At 36.1% G+C, this 18,081-nt stretch overlaps 1 protein-coding gene across 8 annotated transcripts in view; it reads left to right on the top strand.

Annotated features, from left to right (window-relative positions):
- Positions 1-18,081, top strand: part of Nf1 (neurofibromin 1) — a 246,953-nt gene that overhangs the window by 78,772 nt on the left and 150,100 nt on the right. For all 8 annotated transcript variants that reach the window (XM_038324993.2, XM_038324990.2, XM_038324991.2 and 5 more), the window contains exons 12-15: positions 1,497-1,628; positions 7,505-7,639; positions 10,499-10,612; positions 16,098-16,177. In XM_038324993.2, the coding sequence (XP_038180921.1) occupies positions 1,497-1,628; positions 7,505-7,639; positions 10,499-10,612; positions 16,098-16,177 (461 nt within the window). The remainder of the gene's footprint in view (positions 1-1,496; positions 1,629-7,504; positions 7,640-10,498; positions 10,613-16,097; positions 16,178-18,081) is intronic.

The following is an 18,081-nucleotide window of genomic DNA, read 5'->3' as shown; positions in this document are numbered from 1 at the left end:
AATTTTAATTAATGAATTTTTAATGTGTGCAGTTGTTTTACTTATTTGTGCATCACATGCATGTTTGTTGCCTACAGAGGCCAAAAGAGGGTGTTGGATCCCCTGGAAGTGGAGTTGTAGATAGTTGTGAGCTGCCATGTGGGTGCTGCATATTGAATTGGGGTTCTCTGTAAGAGCAGCAAGTGTTTTTAACTCCTGAACTACTTCTCTGACCCCTATTTTCTTTAGTTTTTGAGATGAAGTCTTGTGTTGCCCAGTGTATCTTAAATTTCCTCCTGCCTTAGCATCTCTTGTGTCAAGATTAAAGATGTGCACCACTATGCCTGCGTTAGTTTTGCTTTTAGGTTTCTTGTAAATAGAATTTGAAACTCAAAATACTGTGAGCTGTGAGTAAAAACTTAAATGTTAAGACTAGCTTGATTCTGAATAAAAAAGTATGAGTAGGAGGAGTGAAGTTGTTACATTATCTATTTTTAGTATGTGAATGTTATTATATTGGATTTTTAACTAGAGTATTACAAGCTGAAAATCATATTTCTAAGTCTGTTGTTTTCATGTGTAATCTATATAAGTAGTGAAAATTATCTGATCATTTTTCTATAAACTTATGGCAAACTTTAGTGAATTTTCACAATTACCATTTTTTGAAACATTTAAAATTGAAGTATATTAATTAAATTTAATTAAATTTAAAGTAAAGGTGATTAAAGCTACACTTTTAATTAAAACAGGCATCATAGGTAGGCTAAACAGAAATAGGATTTATATATATTTATATATACATACATACACATATATATGTATGTGTGTATACACACACACACACACACAATCCTTAGCTGCTTCTGAGGATGTAGGTGAGTGGTAGACCACATGCTTAACGTACAAAAGCCCCAGTGGCCTCACTTTAATTTTTACAATGCTAAAAGTTAGGATCAGCTGTCTGTTAATGGTGACCATTTAGTCTTCCATGTATTATGTGCCATCTGCTTATCAACTTTAAGATTATTGGTTTACTAATAGCTTTATTTCATTTACTAATTTCATGTTGTTGATTATTGTTGTTCGTAAGCATTTAACTAATGGTTTACATAGACTTTCAACATTGTGTTGAATCACTTATAGAAAGCTGTGATGATAGCATTCTACCTACCAAAAAATATATAATATATGCATGTGTTTCTGAAATGTGTAAAAACATAGAAGAAAAAAAGACAAAGATTGGCTAAAGAATTTTCGTAATACTTTGATTTTAAATTCTGTATGACATTATTGAGAAAGGACAGCCTCATTTGCACACGCTCATTATTATATTTTAAAGTATAATGTGTCTGGTTAGTGTTTGACTTAAAGACATCATTTGAAGACTTTGAAAATCATATTATGTGTTTGCATGCTCTTAGAGAGTTTCTCACAAAAGGCTAAGAACAGCTACAGTGGTGAAAGAGTATAGTCATGTGATTTTTTTTTATTCTGTTCTCTCGTTTTTTCTCTAGTCTGCATTGGATTGGTGGCCTAAGATTGATGCTGTATATTGTCACTCAGTTGAACTTCGACATATGTTTGGTGAAACACTTAATAAAGCAATGCAGGGCTGTGGAGCGCACCCAGCAATACGAATGGCACCAGTAAGAAACCATGAGTTTTGACTTTCACCTGCCTGCTGCATTTTCAGTGTCTTCGTCTCATTCCTGCTGACTTGAGTTTGGAGGGTCGACTGGCTCTCCCTTTCCCAGGCGTGCTGTGTATGCTCTGTGGCAGCGCCACTGCTCCTAGTGAACAGGATCTGCTTTTCACTGTGTCTGTGAAGTGAACTTAGTTTTCTTAAAGAACAATTTCCAAAAAATGCTAATAATATCCTAGTGAATCTCACCATTCTTCTTCTGTTTTTAGTTGAACTTTTTTCTTACTCTGGTGTTTTGATTTGTTTCTTGGTTTCAAGGATGAGTAACGGAACCAGACCCTTGGGTCAGAGTGAATGTCCTGATGCTGAATAGTACATAGAAAATTAGAAACTGACTAAAACAGTACTCAAAGATACATACATTTTAGTAAATACGATCGATCATTCAGGAAAATTTGGGCAAAAATTGATAGGCACTTTGACAATGATGTTTATTTAAACTTAACAAAGGCATACTTTGAAATTGTTCCATGAAATTTATTAATATAGAATTTAAAGCTCATAGAATGTGAGTTTCCACAGTGAACGATAGGATCGTGTACGTGATTTCTGTCTGTATGTAGGATGAGTTTTACATGTCAACTCTTGACATTGATTGGTGGTGCTTTGTCTTCTGCTTATTTTCTATTCTTATTGGCTGCTGTCGCTCACATGGTCAGATGCCAACCAGTCACTGTTTTGCATGGCAGTGGGCTTCTGTGGCTGTAAGTATATATGACCCCTTGTAACTACCTCAGAAAAGTCTGTTATTTCTTTGACTTTTCTGTGTATAGTTACCATTGTAGTCATATCATGTCATTCCAAAAGAAAATGTATGTCGTTATTGGTTTTATCTAATAAACTTTCCATCTCACACTTACAATTTCAACAGCTTCCTCCTTGGCATGCTTTTATTTTCAAGTTCCTATGATCAGTATACAAAGTGTACCAAATACTTTTGTTTTATACAGTTAGGTTCACTGCTTTCCAGTTGTCAGTAGCAGTTTTTGAGGATGTAAAAAAAATACTAGCTATTCAAATGAAATTTTTTATTTAAGGAGCTTTGGCATTATTTATCTCAGAAAAAAATAACTGAAAGGGCAAATCATTGGTTTGTTGTTTGTTTTTCCTCCACTGTTGGAGATCAAGGCCAGGTCCCCATATATGCCAGACATGTACTGTACTATCCCCTCTTGGCCCAGTGGTATTTTATTAGATAAAATTTAATACGCAAGCTTACGTTAGTTGACCTTTTGTGATGGCAAGTACACAGTATATTTTCAATTAAAAAGTTTGTCACAGGTATATATGTTAGTGGTAACATATATAATAGCTATGCAAATATTATTTAACTAGACATTATTTCCTTTAAGCTGTAGTAATTCCTTGAACTTACCCCACACTTTGGTTTTCCATTAGGAGAGCATGCTAACATTCAAAACCAGGGCCTTTACTATGCACAACTGTACCGCCGAGCTGTATCTCCAACCCCAGATTACTGTGTACTGGGATATAGTTCAGTGGTAAAGTGCTTACCTCCTATACATTGGCCCTTAGGATCAATTTTTATCATTGCAAAAAAGGGTTTTGTGTTTATTACCTAAGTTTATTATACCTCTTATGCTGGTAGGAGATATAACAGGAATTGATGAAAGAAACATATTTGCTCCTGTTTTATATCCAGCCTCGTACTTCCTCCATTTAATTTTTATGTATGGGTGCTAAAACAAAATGAATCTTGTTTATTCCTTTGAACAGCTAGAGTTTTGAGTGGTAGTGTGATATATTTTACATTTAAAAGTTTTTCTTAGATTTGGTTGTTAGTTGACTCTATTAGCCCTGTAGTATACTACATTCAGTATTTTCTTTATTTTCTTAAAGCCGTAATTAGAGAGGATTCCTTGTGGTCCAAGGATATCAATGATAAGAATTTTTTTATTTCTATTTTTATTTATTTTTGTGAATACCAATATAAGTTTAATTTTCAGAATCGCTTTTAAGCTTTTTTTCCTTTGGGATATAGGCCATGTAGCTTTGTTTGACCTCGAACTCGCTGTCTTCCTGCTTCCACCTTCCCAGTGTTTTAGAAAATTTATTTTTACTATTTTTAATTACATGAGTATATGTGTGGGTGTGTTCACATGGATGTAATTGCCCATGTAGACCAGAGGCATCAGATTCCCCCTAGAGCTGAAGTTAAGGTGATTGTGAACCATCTGACCTGATTGCTGGGGTCAGGTCTCCTGATAAAGTTGTATTCACTCTTGACTACTGAGCCATCTCTCTGACTATTGCTAATGTTTTAAAGCTTTGTATATTCTTATGTATAGAATTTTGAATGTATGTGTGTAATGACTGTAGGAAAATTTTCTGCTTTTTTGTTGTTGTTGTTGTTTGTTTTGTTTTGTTTCAAGACAGGGTTTCTCTGTGTAACAGCTCTGACTGTCCTGGAACTTACTTTGTAGACCAGGCTGACCTCAGAGATCTTTCTGCCTCTGCCTCCCAAGTGCTGGGATTAAAGGCATGCACCACTTCTGTCTGGCCCGGGTTAATATTTTTATCATTTCTACTTTCATATAAGAAGTAGAAAATTAATATGACTCAGTTATATAGAGTAAGGAAGTTTTAGTGTTTGGGAATTCTTAGGTAAGCATCACTCCTTTCTGTGCTTGTGTGCAGACAGGTGACAAATGTGCCTGGTGCTGATGCTAGGCTCATAATCTGCTCCTTGGATTTGGAGACTTAAGAATTCAAGCCTTCACATTGCTGCAAAAGTAGCAATCCAGAAGTTCCGTGTGGCTGGGTCTCATGGAACACACCTTTAATCCCAGCTCTTGGGTGACATAGGCAGACAAATCTCCATGAATTTGAGGCCAGCATGGGCTATGTAGTTTGATCATTTTTCAAAAAAATGGCTCTTTTTATCAATAGGTAATGTAATATGTGTTTCAAAGCTTGACAACTGCCTACTATTTTGGAGGTAAGTTAGTTGGTAGAAAGCAGTAGTTACTTGGGGGCTGGAGAGATGGCTCAGCAGTTAGGAGCACTTGTTGCTCTTAGAGAAGACCTGAGTTTGGTTCCCAGCCCCTGTAAGGTGGCCATGAAGATCCTCATCTCTAGTTGCAGGGGATCTGGTGCCTCTTCTGACTTTTGCCAGCACCAGCATGTACATGGTGCACATGCATATACACAAGCAGGCAAAACATACCTGTAAACCATCTTTTAAAGCAAAAAAACTAATTGCTTGGATTTTGTTTTTCTTCAACAAGATAAAAATGTTATTTTTACTTTTAGCCATCATAGTTCCTCTTTTTGACTCTTCTACAGAGCAGCCCTGAAAATGTTTTGGATAAACTCAGCCAGTTTCTTCAGAGTTTTTATTATATATACCTTGCGTTGGATGGGCTTTTATTGTTTCAACTCTTTGAAAGTGTTTCATTTGGTTTGTTTTGATAACTAAGCAAACCAAGGTCAAATATTGTTAAAGGAATTAAAATGTCACTTGGCCAGTGAATGATCAGGCAGAGTTAGTTTTGGGGTTTTTCTGATATCCAGCCTTCATACTGTTTGTCAGGATACCATGTTTCTAAGGACTGTTTTAAATATTGCTTTTGATTATGGGAACTAGCTGTTTTCATTTGAGTACTTTACCCATGTTTCCGTTTTTTTTTTTTGTACTTTAGTAGTATTTTAAATTTTTGAACTATTTGTCTCATCAGTGATAATTTATATTTTAAAACTAGAAATATGATTAAATAAAATTAAAGTGTGAAGTTTTTTATTTTTGTCATAGATGGGATCTTGGCAGATGTTTCTTACCATGCCTGTAAGTCAGTCTCATAGTCTTGAATTAGCTGGTGGTTTTGGTTCCTAATTAACTACCTGATCCTCTGACTTAGAAATTTCTTGCCTGGCATAGCTGACTGTCTTTAATCCAAGCACATGGGTCGGTTTAGCACAAGTGAAGGTTTTTTGTTTTTCTGTTTGTTACATTTCTTAAGAAACTGTTTGTTTGTTAAGCAGCAAATTATTCTGGACTCTATGTAGACTACTAATGGCCATTAAATTAAAAGAAGTATTTGAAATTTCTCAAATCTTAGATTTCCTACTAGTCAGTTATACCGCAGAACAATATCTACATGTTAGTACCTGACATTAAACTAAAATTACTTAAAAGGTGATCACTAATTAGAGAAAAGTTTTCTATCAACTGATTGTCCTTGGATTGTATGATTCCTGTGCAAGGGCGGCATCATACTCAGTTATATCCTAATAAATCTGTGCAGTGAAGGCTTCATATTTATTCAGGTTAGACTTTGAAACACACACACACACACACACACACACACATCTACATCTGTAAGTCAATAAGAGCAAACATTACACAGAACTTACTAAATACATCTGATAAACATTTGCTTTAGTGTTGTAGAGTTTGAGTATTTTATTTCTTAAACACTTGAAAATTAAGACCTGTGTATCGTGGGATGTCTCATCTCACAGTTGTTAACTGAAAGAAAATGGTCTGTCTGCAGAGATGTTTGTCATGGCCAAATAAAGAATGCACAGTCTGCTGCCCCTGTATCTGTCTCTGCTCACTGCAGGTTCCAGGTCAAAAGCAGTCTTTTTGTGATGTTATAAGACTAGAGAGAAGACAGAATGACACCGAATCCAGGATGTAATTGTTGGGATTATTTTATTTTTATTTTTTTTAACTTTGATGTGCATTATTTTGCCTGTATGTATGCCTTTGTGATGGTATCAGATCTTGGAGTTACAGACAGTTGTGAGCCACCATTTGGGTGCTGGGAATTGAACCCAGGTCCTCTGGTGTCAGTACTTTTAAACGCTGAGCCATCTCTCCAGCCCCTGAATTTTTTTTAATTGGCTGACATCCAGAATTAATTAATTTTTTCCCTCCAGTTTTTCAAGACAGGGTTTCTCTCTGTAACATTCCTGGCTTTCCTAGATCTTGCTCTGTAGACCAGGCTGGCCTTGAACTCACTGAGATCCGCCTGCCTCTTCCTCCCCAGTGCTGGATTAAAAAGCATGAGCCGTCATCACCCAGCCAGAATTAATTATTTAATCAGCCATAGTATCTCTGTAACTGGACCTCATTGTCACCAAAGAGTTCTGCTTTATGAATATTCTTAGGCAAAAAGACAAATACATGCATTCTATAACTTGAAAGAGGAAATTAGAACAAAAAATCAAGTTCACAACCAAAACTATAAATGCAGAGGTTGACTACAGAGGTTCATCAATTGTAAAGAGGGTACTTTTACTTCTGTCTGAAAGTAGATGTTTAGCTCCTTTGTGCAGTATCCTGGAATTCATGGTAGTTTTTCATTTCTTTTATTACAACCAAGAAGTGATTCATCTTACAATTGATAATGTTGCACAGTCTATAGGATGTGTGTGTGTGTGTGTGTGTGTGTGTGTGTGTGTGTGATACATGCTTGCTAACTTGGGTTCCTCGGTATGTATATGTGTATAGATATGGACCCAGTATTTTTCCTCTTATGTTTTCATATTTTGAAATCTAGTTTTTTTTTAAACCCAGGAACCAACTTGATATTATACCTTTAGTGTTTTAGATTTTCATTAAAGTTTACTAGATTATTATATAGAAGAATAATAAAAATGCTATAAAAACACTTTTAAAATGCAATGTTAAATTTATGCTTATTAGCTTATGTTTCTACTAGTATCCATTTGGTGGTATGAAATGTATCTGTTTTCAAAGCCTTTTAAATAATTTCTTCTATAAAGTATAGCTATTATTCTCAATCTGATGTCTGATTCTCACTAAGGTGCTGTTATGTTTTGTTTTGTTACTAGAGTCTTACATTTAAAGAAAAAGTAACAAGCCTTAAATTTAAAGAAAAGCCTACAGACCTGGAGACAAGGAGCTATAAGTATCTTCTTTTGTCCATGGTGAAACTAATTCATGCAGATCCAAAGCTTTTGCTTTGTGTAAGTATTTTAATGAAATGCTTTGAAATTATTCCATTATTTTTGTTGAATTGAAAGGAAAAAAATCCTTTCTATTAGACATTGCCTCCTAGACATTGCCAAGAAAACTAATTTCCAGAGAGTCCTAATATAATTAGACCACATTTTCTAGTCTTTCCCTTATCATCGAATGGACTTTTGTGTCATCGTTTGCCCTTGCATTATAATCAGGCATATTTTGGGGTCAGGTGGAACAAGGAGCTATAAAAGCAGTATGCTCTATATCTCTACCACTCATTATTTTTTTCTAATAACTAAGCAAGTTAGCTTTTATAGCTAGCTCCCTGTGTTCCTTCACCAGCCTTCTGTTATCTATATTAGAAGAGAAAGTAAAAATGAGAGTGGTTATTCAATCATTGCCATACTTCTGCTTTTTATTGCCTCAGATGATACTCTAGAGTCCTGAGAACATCTTTTTGGTGCACAAAGTAATTAAGAAATAATCTAAATACTGTAACTAGCTGATAGTTACATAAAGGGATTAAATGCATAGGCTCTAGAGAAAGACAAATTAATTATTAGTCGGTGGTTTTCTTAACCTTGGCATCTTAGGTTTTTGAGCTGAAATAGTAGGTAATAATAGTAGGTCCTACCACAGAGAGATCCTCAAGAAGAGTGAAATAGTATGTGTAAGGCTTTTAGGAACTATTCCTGGCATGTAATAAGTGATGAAATTGGTTGCTGCTACTATTCATAAGAGACAGTTAATATTAACTTTAGTAATGTTTAAATAAAACAACTTTAATTGTTCATAGGATGACATGTTTAACTTTTCTTGGGTCTCCCTAATCCTTGAAGAACACTATCAAGCAACATTTGTTATTGCTGTACTCAGTGCCAGGCTTTTGTGCTTTACAGTTTTGCTGCTGTGCTCTTCAAATTACTAAAATACAGGCATTTATAACTAAATGCCTGTGGCTTCAAGAATTCTATGAACCTCAAGTGTGTGTGTGTGTGAATGTGTTCACGCGCACACACATGTTTTGTTTTTTGTTCTTTTTGAGACAAAGTCTTCCTGTGTATCCTGAGTTGGTCTTGAACTTGACATCCCTGCTGGTATTACAGGACTTTATCATCTTGTCCCCACTCCTGAAATTTAAGAATATTTACACATGAGCAATTTTTCTGATAATAAGCGATAGTAGAGACAGAGAGGTTGAGGTTCCCAAAGGATCAGTTACCCCCCCCCCCCCCAAAAAAATCTTTTGAGCTTTGTGACCTTTTGGAAAGTCTACCAAATATTGAGATTCTCATAGAATAGTTAGATCCTTGACTTGGAAAAATTCCATAAAATTTTTTCTATTATTATTATTATTATTATTATTAAAAATTTCCGCCTCCTCCCCACCTCCCATTTCCCTCTCCCTCTCTCCACTCTCTTCTCCCTCCCTCTCCAGTCCAAGGAGCAGTCAGGGTTCTCTGCCCTGCTGGAAGTCCAAGGTCCTCCCCCCTCCATCCAGGTCCAGGAAGGTGCGCATCTAAACAGACTAGGCTCCCCCAAAGCCAGTACATGCAGTAGGATCAAAACCCAGTGCCATTGTCCTTGGCTTCTCAGTCAGCCCTCGTTGTCTGCCACGTTCAGAGAGTCCAGTTTGATCCCATGCTTTTTCAGTCCCAGTCGAGCTGGCCTTGGTGAGCGCCCATTAGATCAGCCCTACCATCTCGGTGGGTGCACTCCTCGCGGGCCTGACTTCCTTGCTCATGTTCCATAAAATTTTTAAGTGGACTCTGAAATAATAATTCTTTTTCTCTTGTTTTCTCTTGTGCGTGGCATAAGTTATGAATCTCACTATGAATGTCGCATATCAGTAGGGGTGCATTGTTTACATGGCTGTAAGTTATGTTCAAGTAGGTTATTGTTTGAAGAACAAGGGTTGAATTGTTTGAGGGAAAAGAGTTTAAGTTCTTTATTTTCCAAGAATTATGGAACTCCTTTTTGTTTTCCTTGGATGATTCTAGGGATTGAACCAGAGTCTAGCAGTCTTGTAATGCAGACAGGTATTCTACCACTGGCCCCACCGTGGCCTTTCCGGGCTTTTGTTTTGTGTTTGGTGGAGTTGGGTGGGTGGGGTTTTATTTGATAGGCAACTGTCACTACCTCTGACAGCATCCTAGCTTCATGGAAATTGCTTCTTTTACTGCCATCTAGTGGTTAAGTAACTTTACCCGGTAACCATAGGAAAATAAATTCTAAGCCTTCGTTAATAGGAGAACTATAAACACAGTCTCAATCATGGTATCTTAAAAAGTAATATGATTCTATCTTTGCTGGGATTTAAGGAATGCACCATCACAACCTGACTTTAAAAAATTATATTCTTATTGAGTTATAATTCACATAGTATTAAAAGAACAGCATTTCATGGTGAGGCTGTAGCTTGCTTCACATTTGTGAACGAGGCCATAGGTTCAATCCTTAGTACTACCCCCCTCATTTGTTATTTCTAGAACATTTCATCACCTCTAAAGGAAACAGTAGCTATTTGCAGTTGGGCTTTTATTTTGTGTCTCATAATCCTGCCAGTACGTTCTTTTAAAAATTGAAGTTTGAGTCAGGCAGTAGTGGCGCATGCCTTTAATTCCAGCACTCAGGAGACATAGGCTGACACATGTCTGTGAGTTTGAAGCCAGCCTTGTCTACAGAGTGAGCTCCTGGATGGCCAGTGCCACACAGAGAAACGCTGTCTCCAAAAGCGAGATAAAAATAAAGTTTGAAGGATGTGGGGAGATGACTCACTGCCACATACACAGAGAGATACGCATGCATATAAATAAATAAATAAATAAGATAAAAAATAGAGTTTGGTTTTTCTCTTGCAGAATCCAAGAAAACAGGGCCCTGAAACTCAAAGCAGTACAGCAGAATTAATTACAGGCCTTGTCCAACTGGTCCCTCAGTCACACATGCCAGAGATTGCTCAGGAAGCGATGGAGGTAAGGGGAAGTGAATTTTAGGTTCTTGAGAGAAAGATTGTAACTATCTCCATTCTTCTTTTTCTAGGAACTTTATTTTTCAAGCAATTATTTGATTCTTTTATATGCTTTCTTTTAAAAAAATTTATTTACTGAATTTTTAAACTGTGTGTGTGTGTGTGTGTGTGTGTGTGTGTGTGTGTGTACGCGCACATGCTATGCTTACAGAAGCCAAAAAAATAATGTTGGAATTCCTGGAGCTAGAGTTACAAACCATTGTGAGTCACCTGATGTGGTTGCTGTAATGTGCATTTGGGTCCTCTGCAAGAATGTATACTTTTAATCCCTGAGCCCCGGAGCCATATCTCTAGCCCCTTTATTTACTTTTCTGATGTTCTTTGGTGTATAGTTTCAGTGAGTGATAAATGGATGTCTGTTTTGTAAAGGACATGGTTATGTCTTTGTTTTATAAGCTCCCGTGGAGGGGGACTCTGTTTATTTGCTTTACGTTATAGGTAGCAACAGCACAACATTGTACCAAGTATTTTTTTAAGACTTATTTATTTTTTATATAGTTATTTTTTGTATGGATGTTTTGTGTGCATGTGTATATATATATATATATGAACTGTGTGTGTGAGTTGCCTGAGAATGCCAGAAGAGGGTGGTGGATTTTTGTTTTTGTTTTTAAATTGTGTGTGCATGTGGAGGTCAGAAAAAAATTCAGGTTTCTGTCCTTGGATGGCTACTATGTTTATCAGCTGTAGCCATCTCACCAGCCCTTACACTTTCTTTACATTGATAGGCTTTTGAGACAAGATTTGCCTATAGTTTCCTGTCCGGTCTCTAAGTCCTGAAGTAATCCTCCTTCTTTAGCCCTTGTACTAGCTAAAATTATACTTGTGTATCACAAGCCGTGCAGTATTTGGATTACACTGTATAAGAATTTTGGAAGTTTTATTCCTTTATTCCTTAAATTTATTATTGTGTCTGCATGATGGAGTAAAGTGTGTGTACTTGCTGTAGTACCTGTTTGGAAGTCAGGGGCAACATTGTGGGGTTACTCTGCTTCCACTTTTGCATGGGTTCCAGGGACTGAACTGAGGTCTTCAGGCTTATGTAACAGGTCCCATTACCTGATGAGCCAGAGGTAATTGATGAGAGATACTCAGTGTTATTTCTGAGGGTTACTCCAAACAATACTGTTAAAGTTATTGTATTTCCAGTAGCAGTATATTAGTGTTTTGGTATTTCTTCATCTAGCTGACACTTGTATTGTCTGATTTTAAAATTACAGTCAGCCTACTGTGTTAGCAAAGTTGACTTTAAAAAATTATGTTTATACTTGGATTTGATATTTCACGTCTTTAAACCCATCACTCAGGATGCAGAGGCAGGTGGATCTCTGAGATTGAGACCAGTTTGGTCTACAGAGTGAGTTCTGACATAGCCAAGGCTACACAGAGAAACCCCACCTCAAAACAGCAACAAAATTAGATTCGCTTATTTGTTGTGTGGGGGTGTGTACATACCACAGCATACATGTAGAGGTCAGAGAGTAATTTGCAGGAGTTGGTTCTCTCCTTCCTTCATTGGGTCCCAGTGATCAAACTCAGGTTGTCAGGCTTGGCAGCCAGTGCACCTACTGAGCTACTTCATCACCTCAGAGTTTACTTTCCAACTTTATTTTTTTATACTGACAACCTAAAAGTACATCTTTAATCTGAATAAAATTTATTGATATATAATTTACATATAGTAAGTAATCTAAGGCTTAGAATATCTCTATTCGCCCCAGAAAGTTTCCTGTCTGCAGTTAGTACTCCTAATCTTGTCCACATATACTGGTCTGATTCAGTCACTCCAGGTTAGTTCTGCATGTCTGTTGTTCGTGAATAGAATTCATTAAATGTGATCTTACTTTGAACCCCCCCAAATTAGGAAGTGGTTTTTATTATTTATTTTATATTCTTATGTATTGTTGCACGTTAGTTCCTTTTTCCTGATTGTTATGAATATTTCACTCACGTTAATAGACAGCATCTATTAGTACTGAACATTAACCTTGTACTCACTCATTAATAGACAGCATCTATTAGTACTGAACATTAACCTTGTATTCACTCGTTAATAGACAGCATCTATTAGTACTGAACATTAACCTTGTATTCACTCGTTAATAGACAGCATCTATTAGTACTGAACATTAACCTTGTATTCACTCGTTAATAGACAGCATCTATTAGTACTGAACATTAACCTTGTATTCACTCGTTAATAGACAGCATCTATTAGTACTGAACATTAACCTTGTATTCACTCGTTAATAGACAGCATCTATTAGTACTGAACATTAACCTTGTATTCCTTTGCAGTCCTTGTCCTGTCTCATCCCTTTTCTGCCCCTTACCTCCTTTTTAATTATTGATTTGTTTTGTTATTGTAGATTAGTTTGTGTTTTATGTAAATGGAATGAAAGTTCTTATTTGTAGTTCAGCATAATTGTTGTAGCTGTATTGTATTAAGTAGTTGGTATTTTTAAAGGTTCATCCTATTTTGTTCTCTTTAGTGTCCAATTATATGCATATAGCATTGTTTGTTTACTCATTTGTCTGTTGATGATCATTTGTGTTTTTGCTTTTGGATGTTTAGAAATCAAACTTTTGCTGGAAGTGGTGGTAAAAGCCTTCAATCCCAGCATACTAGGAGGCCGAGGCAAGCAGATCTCTCTGACTTTTTTGACAGCCTGGTCTACATGGAAAGTTCTAGACCAACCAGTGCTGTTACAGATTAAGACCTTGTTACCAAAATGATGAAGATGATGAAAAAGAAGATAAAAAGAAAAAATTGATCAGTTCTAGGTTTACTTATATATAAATCTAAGATGTGAAAAGAATTTTTTCATTTTTTTGAGTAAATTCCAACCATTGGAAAAACAGACAAGCATACAAACAAAACAAAAGCAAAATGATAGCCTGGTTTACATAGAGTATTCAAGGACAGTAAGGGCTACATAGGAAGACCCTGTCTAAAAATAAAATAAAATTAGTTACTGATGAGTGCAAAAACTGGTTGAATCTCACAGGCATGATATTAGATGAAAATAATCAAATACAAAGAGCATACTGTTGATTTCCCTTACCTAGAGCCTAAAAACAAGCAAAACAATTTGGCAGTGTGTTCAGAACAGTGGCTACTTTTCCACAGAGCTGATGCCTAGGAGATGAGTTCTGAAGGGCTTCCTGGTGCTGGCCGTGTAGAGCAGGTAGAGGTGGGAATTCTCAGCTCTTCTCTCCAGATTATGTCTGTGCCTATATCCCTTGTGCTTCAGGCTAGAAATATTTGAAATGTTTGCCTAGAACGTTTGTGCATTCCTTGTATATGCATTTGCTGTGTGTGTGTGTGTGTGTGTGTGTGTGTGTGTGTGTGTGTGTGTGTAGCTGTTCAACCTAGTAACTGATACATTGCTTGTACTCTTTTGGAGGCTCTATTCAAATATTTTGATTGCTTTCGCCTAAATAATAAGTTCTTCGTTTTTCCCCTTACATATATTATGTATAATTCAAGGTAAAAAAATACATAGAAAAATACACATACTGTTTTAAGAGTATAAGGAGGACTTTAATTATTCATTAATAAGAGAATGGATTAACATATAGGAGTGGTATTTCAATTTGGTATTTTATTAAACATCCATTAAAATCTATCTGAGTCATTAAGCAATATTTGAAAATATTTGTGAAACATTAGTGTAATGTGTTTGCAGCTCTGTTGAAGTAGTCAGTCGTGCACTATGTACCAATGTTTTCATCAACAATGAACCACATATATTAAGGTGTCTCCCAACACATTATATTATCTAATCACCCCATAGCCATCTTGGTTTATGCCAGTATTCTCTGCGATACTGGCATGATGACAGATTACCTTTGAGGCTCTTCTCGGAATTTATCTCTATCTAGTGACACATGGCAATATGGAAAATTAAAACAGGAGGACATGAAAAGGAATATAATCTCATTGAAATGGAAAAAGGTCAATAAATTTTTGTTCCCATTAATCAGAAGTTTTTATTAAATAGAGAATGTGTCACCTAAGAGATCCCCAAACACCCAAATCTTATTCCAGGCCAAACCATTTTAAACTACAGACTTAAAGTTGGGATTCGGGGTCCAGCTTCTGACTGATGCTCTTTATACTATAATATTGCTTCTCCCCTTATACTGCATGTATAATGCACATCTAAAACACAGATGTCATTTGGTAGCTTAACATCCCCTAAATGAAAACCTTAGTATGCCTTGTTTTCTTTACATACAAGACACTTCCCCCAAGTTCCCATAATAGAGAGCCAGAACCCCTGAAGCACAGAGCCCATAGCATTGCTCCTCATTGCCTTTTATCTTTCTAGTTGTCACATGTATTTGTTTGCAAAGTTTAAGTGGAAAAAGAGAAAGTGAGTGCTTTAATTTCCCAATCAAATCTGTGCCACTATTGTCAAAAACAGAAAATCCTAAAGTATTATTAATTGTACCAAGTGTTTGTATAATAATGGTAAAACTGAATTTTAATTTGTGTTACTGTTTTTAAAGTGGAGACTATAAGTTACTTGTTTCAAATAACATTTCATTGATATTTTAGTAAAAAGAGAATAAAGTACCCATATGTATGTCGACCACCGACTGAATTTACAGAGCTAAATAGAATTTGCTATGGAATGCGGAAATATTGTGGAATTGTAATCTAGGTTCTGCAGGTTTGAAGGAAGAGTCTTTGCTCTCATAACCTTTGATGGTTTTAATTTATGAAATAGCATATTTATATGGTAATCACTTATTTAAAATAAGTTATTTAAGACCTGTTGGTACTACTCATGAAATACTTCAAAAATAAACTGGTGTGCCGGGCGGCGGTGGCGCACGCCTTTAATCCCAGCCCTCGGGAGGCAGAGGCAGGCGGATCTCTGTGAGTTCGAGGCCAGCCTGGTCTACAAGAGCTAGTTCCAGGACAGGCTCTAAAGCTGCAGAGAAACCCTGTCTCAAAAAACCCAGAAAAAATAAAAAAATAAAAAAAATAAACTGGTGCTAGATACAAAGATTGCTTTGCTTGCCCTCTATTAATTTTAGGAAATAACTTTTCTAACCAAACAGTGTGTGACAGTCAAGCTAATTTCTTCCGTGTTTCATTGTTTATGTTAATTTTAGTTTAAGAGCATTTTTTAGAGTTATTACTTATTAAAATCATGTTTATTTCTTAAAGTAGCTTGTTCTGATTCATTCACATGTGTGTGTATGTTGCTTATGGTTGAGAATGATGGGGCACAGGGAGTTAGCTCTGAGTTTACTCTGCTCTGGAGAATTGTGTTCCTCAGATTTGCCCTCAGAGAGGTGGTTTTCTCAGCCTCTCAAAGCTACGATTACACAGCGCAATTTGTTAGCATTTGCAAAATAATTACTCAGTGTCAATTTTCTAACAAGTTCTCAGTGAACTCTCCTTTCAATTTCAGGCCTTGCTGGTTCTTCATCAGTTAGATAGCATCGATTTGTGGAACCCCGATGCCCCTGTAGAGACATTTTGGGAAATTAGGTATATGTACTTTCAAATTTTAATTCAGCTTAAAGTTTTAACTTCGTATTTTGTCTTTGGATATTAGATTTATAGTATTTAGTTCATTGTGATATTTATTCAGTTATACCTATAGATATTTTATGATTTTGTATTTTATTTGGATTGAAAATATTAAGATACTTAACTGTCATAAAATATCACATATATACAAAACAAAAGTTTTAAGATGGTGCTAAATTTTATCTCCCTGCTATAAGCTCTGCTATGTCATGTATTATTCTCTATCATGTACCTCTACCCAGTTAACAATTGTGTTCGTTTTTTTGAGATAGGATTTTTTTGGGAGGTGGGGGAATGGGAAGTGGTTTGATACAGGGTTTCTCTGTAGCTTTGGACCCAGCCCTGGAACTTTCTCTGTAGACCAGGCTGGTCTTGAACTCACAGAGATCCACCTGCCTCTGCCTCCTGAGTGCTGGGATTAAAGGTGTGCGCCACCACCGCCCGGTGATTTTTCAAGATAGGCTTTGACTATGTAGTCTTGGCTAGCCTGAAACTCTCTATGTTGATCAGGATGGCCCTGGAATCATAGAGATCCACCTGCCTCTGCCTCTAGAGTGCTGGGTCTAAAGGTATGTTCTACCATGCCTGGCTACAATTAGATTTTTTCTAATTAATTAGTTGTATGATTAATTTTAATTTTATGTTCTTTGGTGTTTTACCTATATGTATGTCTTTGTGAGGGTGTCAGATCTTGGAGTTACAGATAGTTGTTAGCTACCATGTGGGTGTGGGGAATTGAACCCAGGTCTTCTGGAAGTACAGTCAGTGCTCTTAACCATCTCTCCAACCCCCTACAGTTGTAGTTTTTAATAGATTTTTAGCATTATAAGTCTAAAGTGTTAACATTTTATAACGTTTTTAGTTTTTAAAGCTCTTGTTCTTAAAACAAGGCACATAATTCAGTATGAGCTCATGATGAGCAAGCAGGAAGTGTGGGTTCAGTCCCCAGCACTGAAAGGTGGGGGAACTATGATCTTTTGTAAATCTTTTATAAATACTGATGATTTTGGTGAATAAGTTAAAACAGGCATATTAGTAAAATATATATTAAATATACAGTGAAATCCTGTATATATAATATATATATACATACATTCACACACACACACACACACACACACACACACACACACATAAAATGAATAGATAGCTGTCTTTTAATGAGCATGAGGATACCACTCTAGGAAAATGTAATCTCAGGTTTTGTTATCTCATCATAGACTCATCATAGGGTGCTAAGTCACTTGGAAGGGAATTTAAAACCTAACTCTAATAATGATATAATCACTGGAGCCATGTATAATTAACTTTTAATTTAACGCATTATAAAAGAAAAAACTTAAATTTTGATGTATTTTATTTAACTTGATTTATATAAATATTTCAACATATAATTAATTGGAATTATCAGTGTGACATTCTGTATTTTTGTTTTCATTAAGTCTTCAAAATTTGTAGCGTGGTGGCTGGAGAGATGGTTTAGAAGTTAAGAGCACTGACTATTCTTCCGGAGGTCCTGAGTTCAATTCCCAGTACCTGCATCCATCTGAAATGAGATCTGGTGTCCTCATCTGCCAGGAACGCATGCAGAAACACTGTATTCATAATCAATAAATAAATCTTTAAAAAAAAAAAACAGAACACTGGACTTTGTTCCAGAGGTCCTGGGTTCAATTAAAAAAAATGTAGTGTGTCTCACAGAGTACATCTCAGTTTGGACAAGCTTCATTTAGAGTGTTCAAGTAGTCATATGGGTGGTTAGTAGCTAAATTATTAGACAGTACAATTCTAGTATAGCCTAGAGAACAAATCATCAAACTTGTTCTCTAGAGGGTGGGAAATAGGTCAGGCTTCTTAGCTCA

This window comes from Arvicola amphibius, chromosome 4, assembly GCF_903992535.2.
Source record: "Arvicola amphibius chromosome 4, mArvAmp1.2, whole genome shotgun sequence".
NCBI lineage: Eukaryota > Metazoa > Chordata > Mammalia > Rodentia > Cricetidae > Arvicola > Arvicola amphibius.
This window is presented reverse-complemented; position numbering and strand designations above follow the sequence as displayed.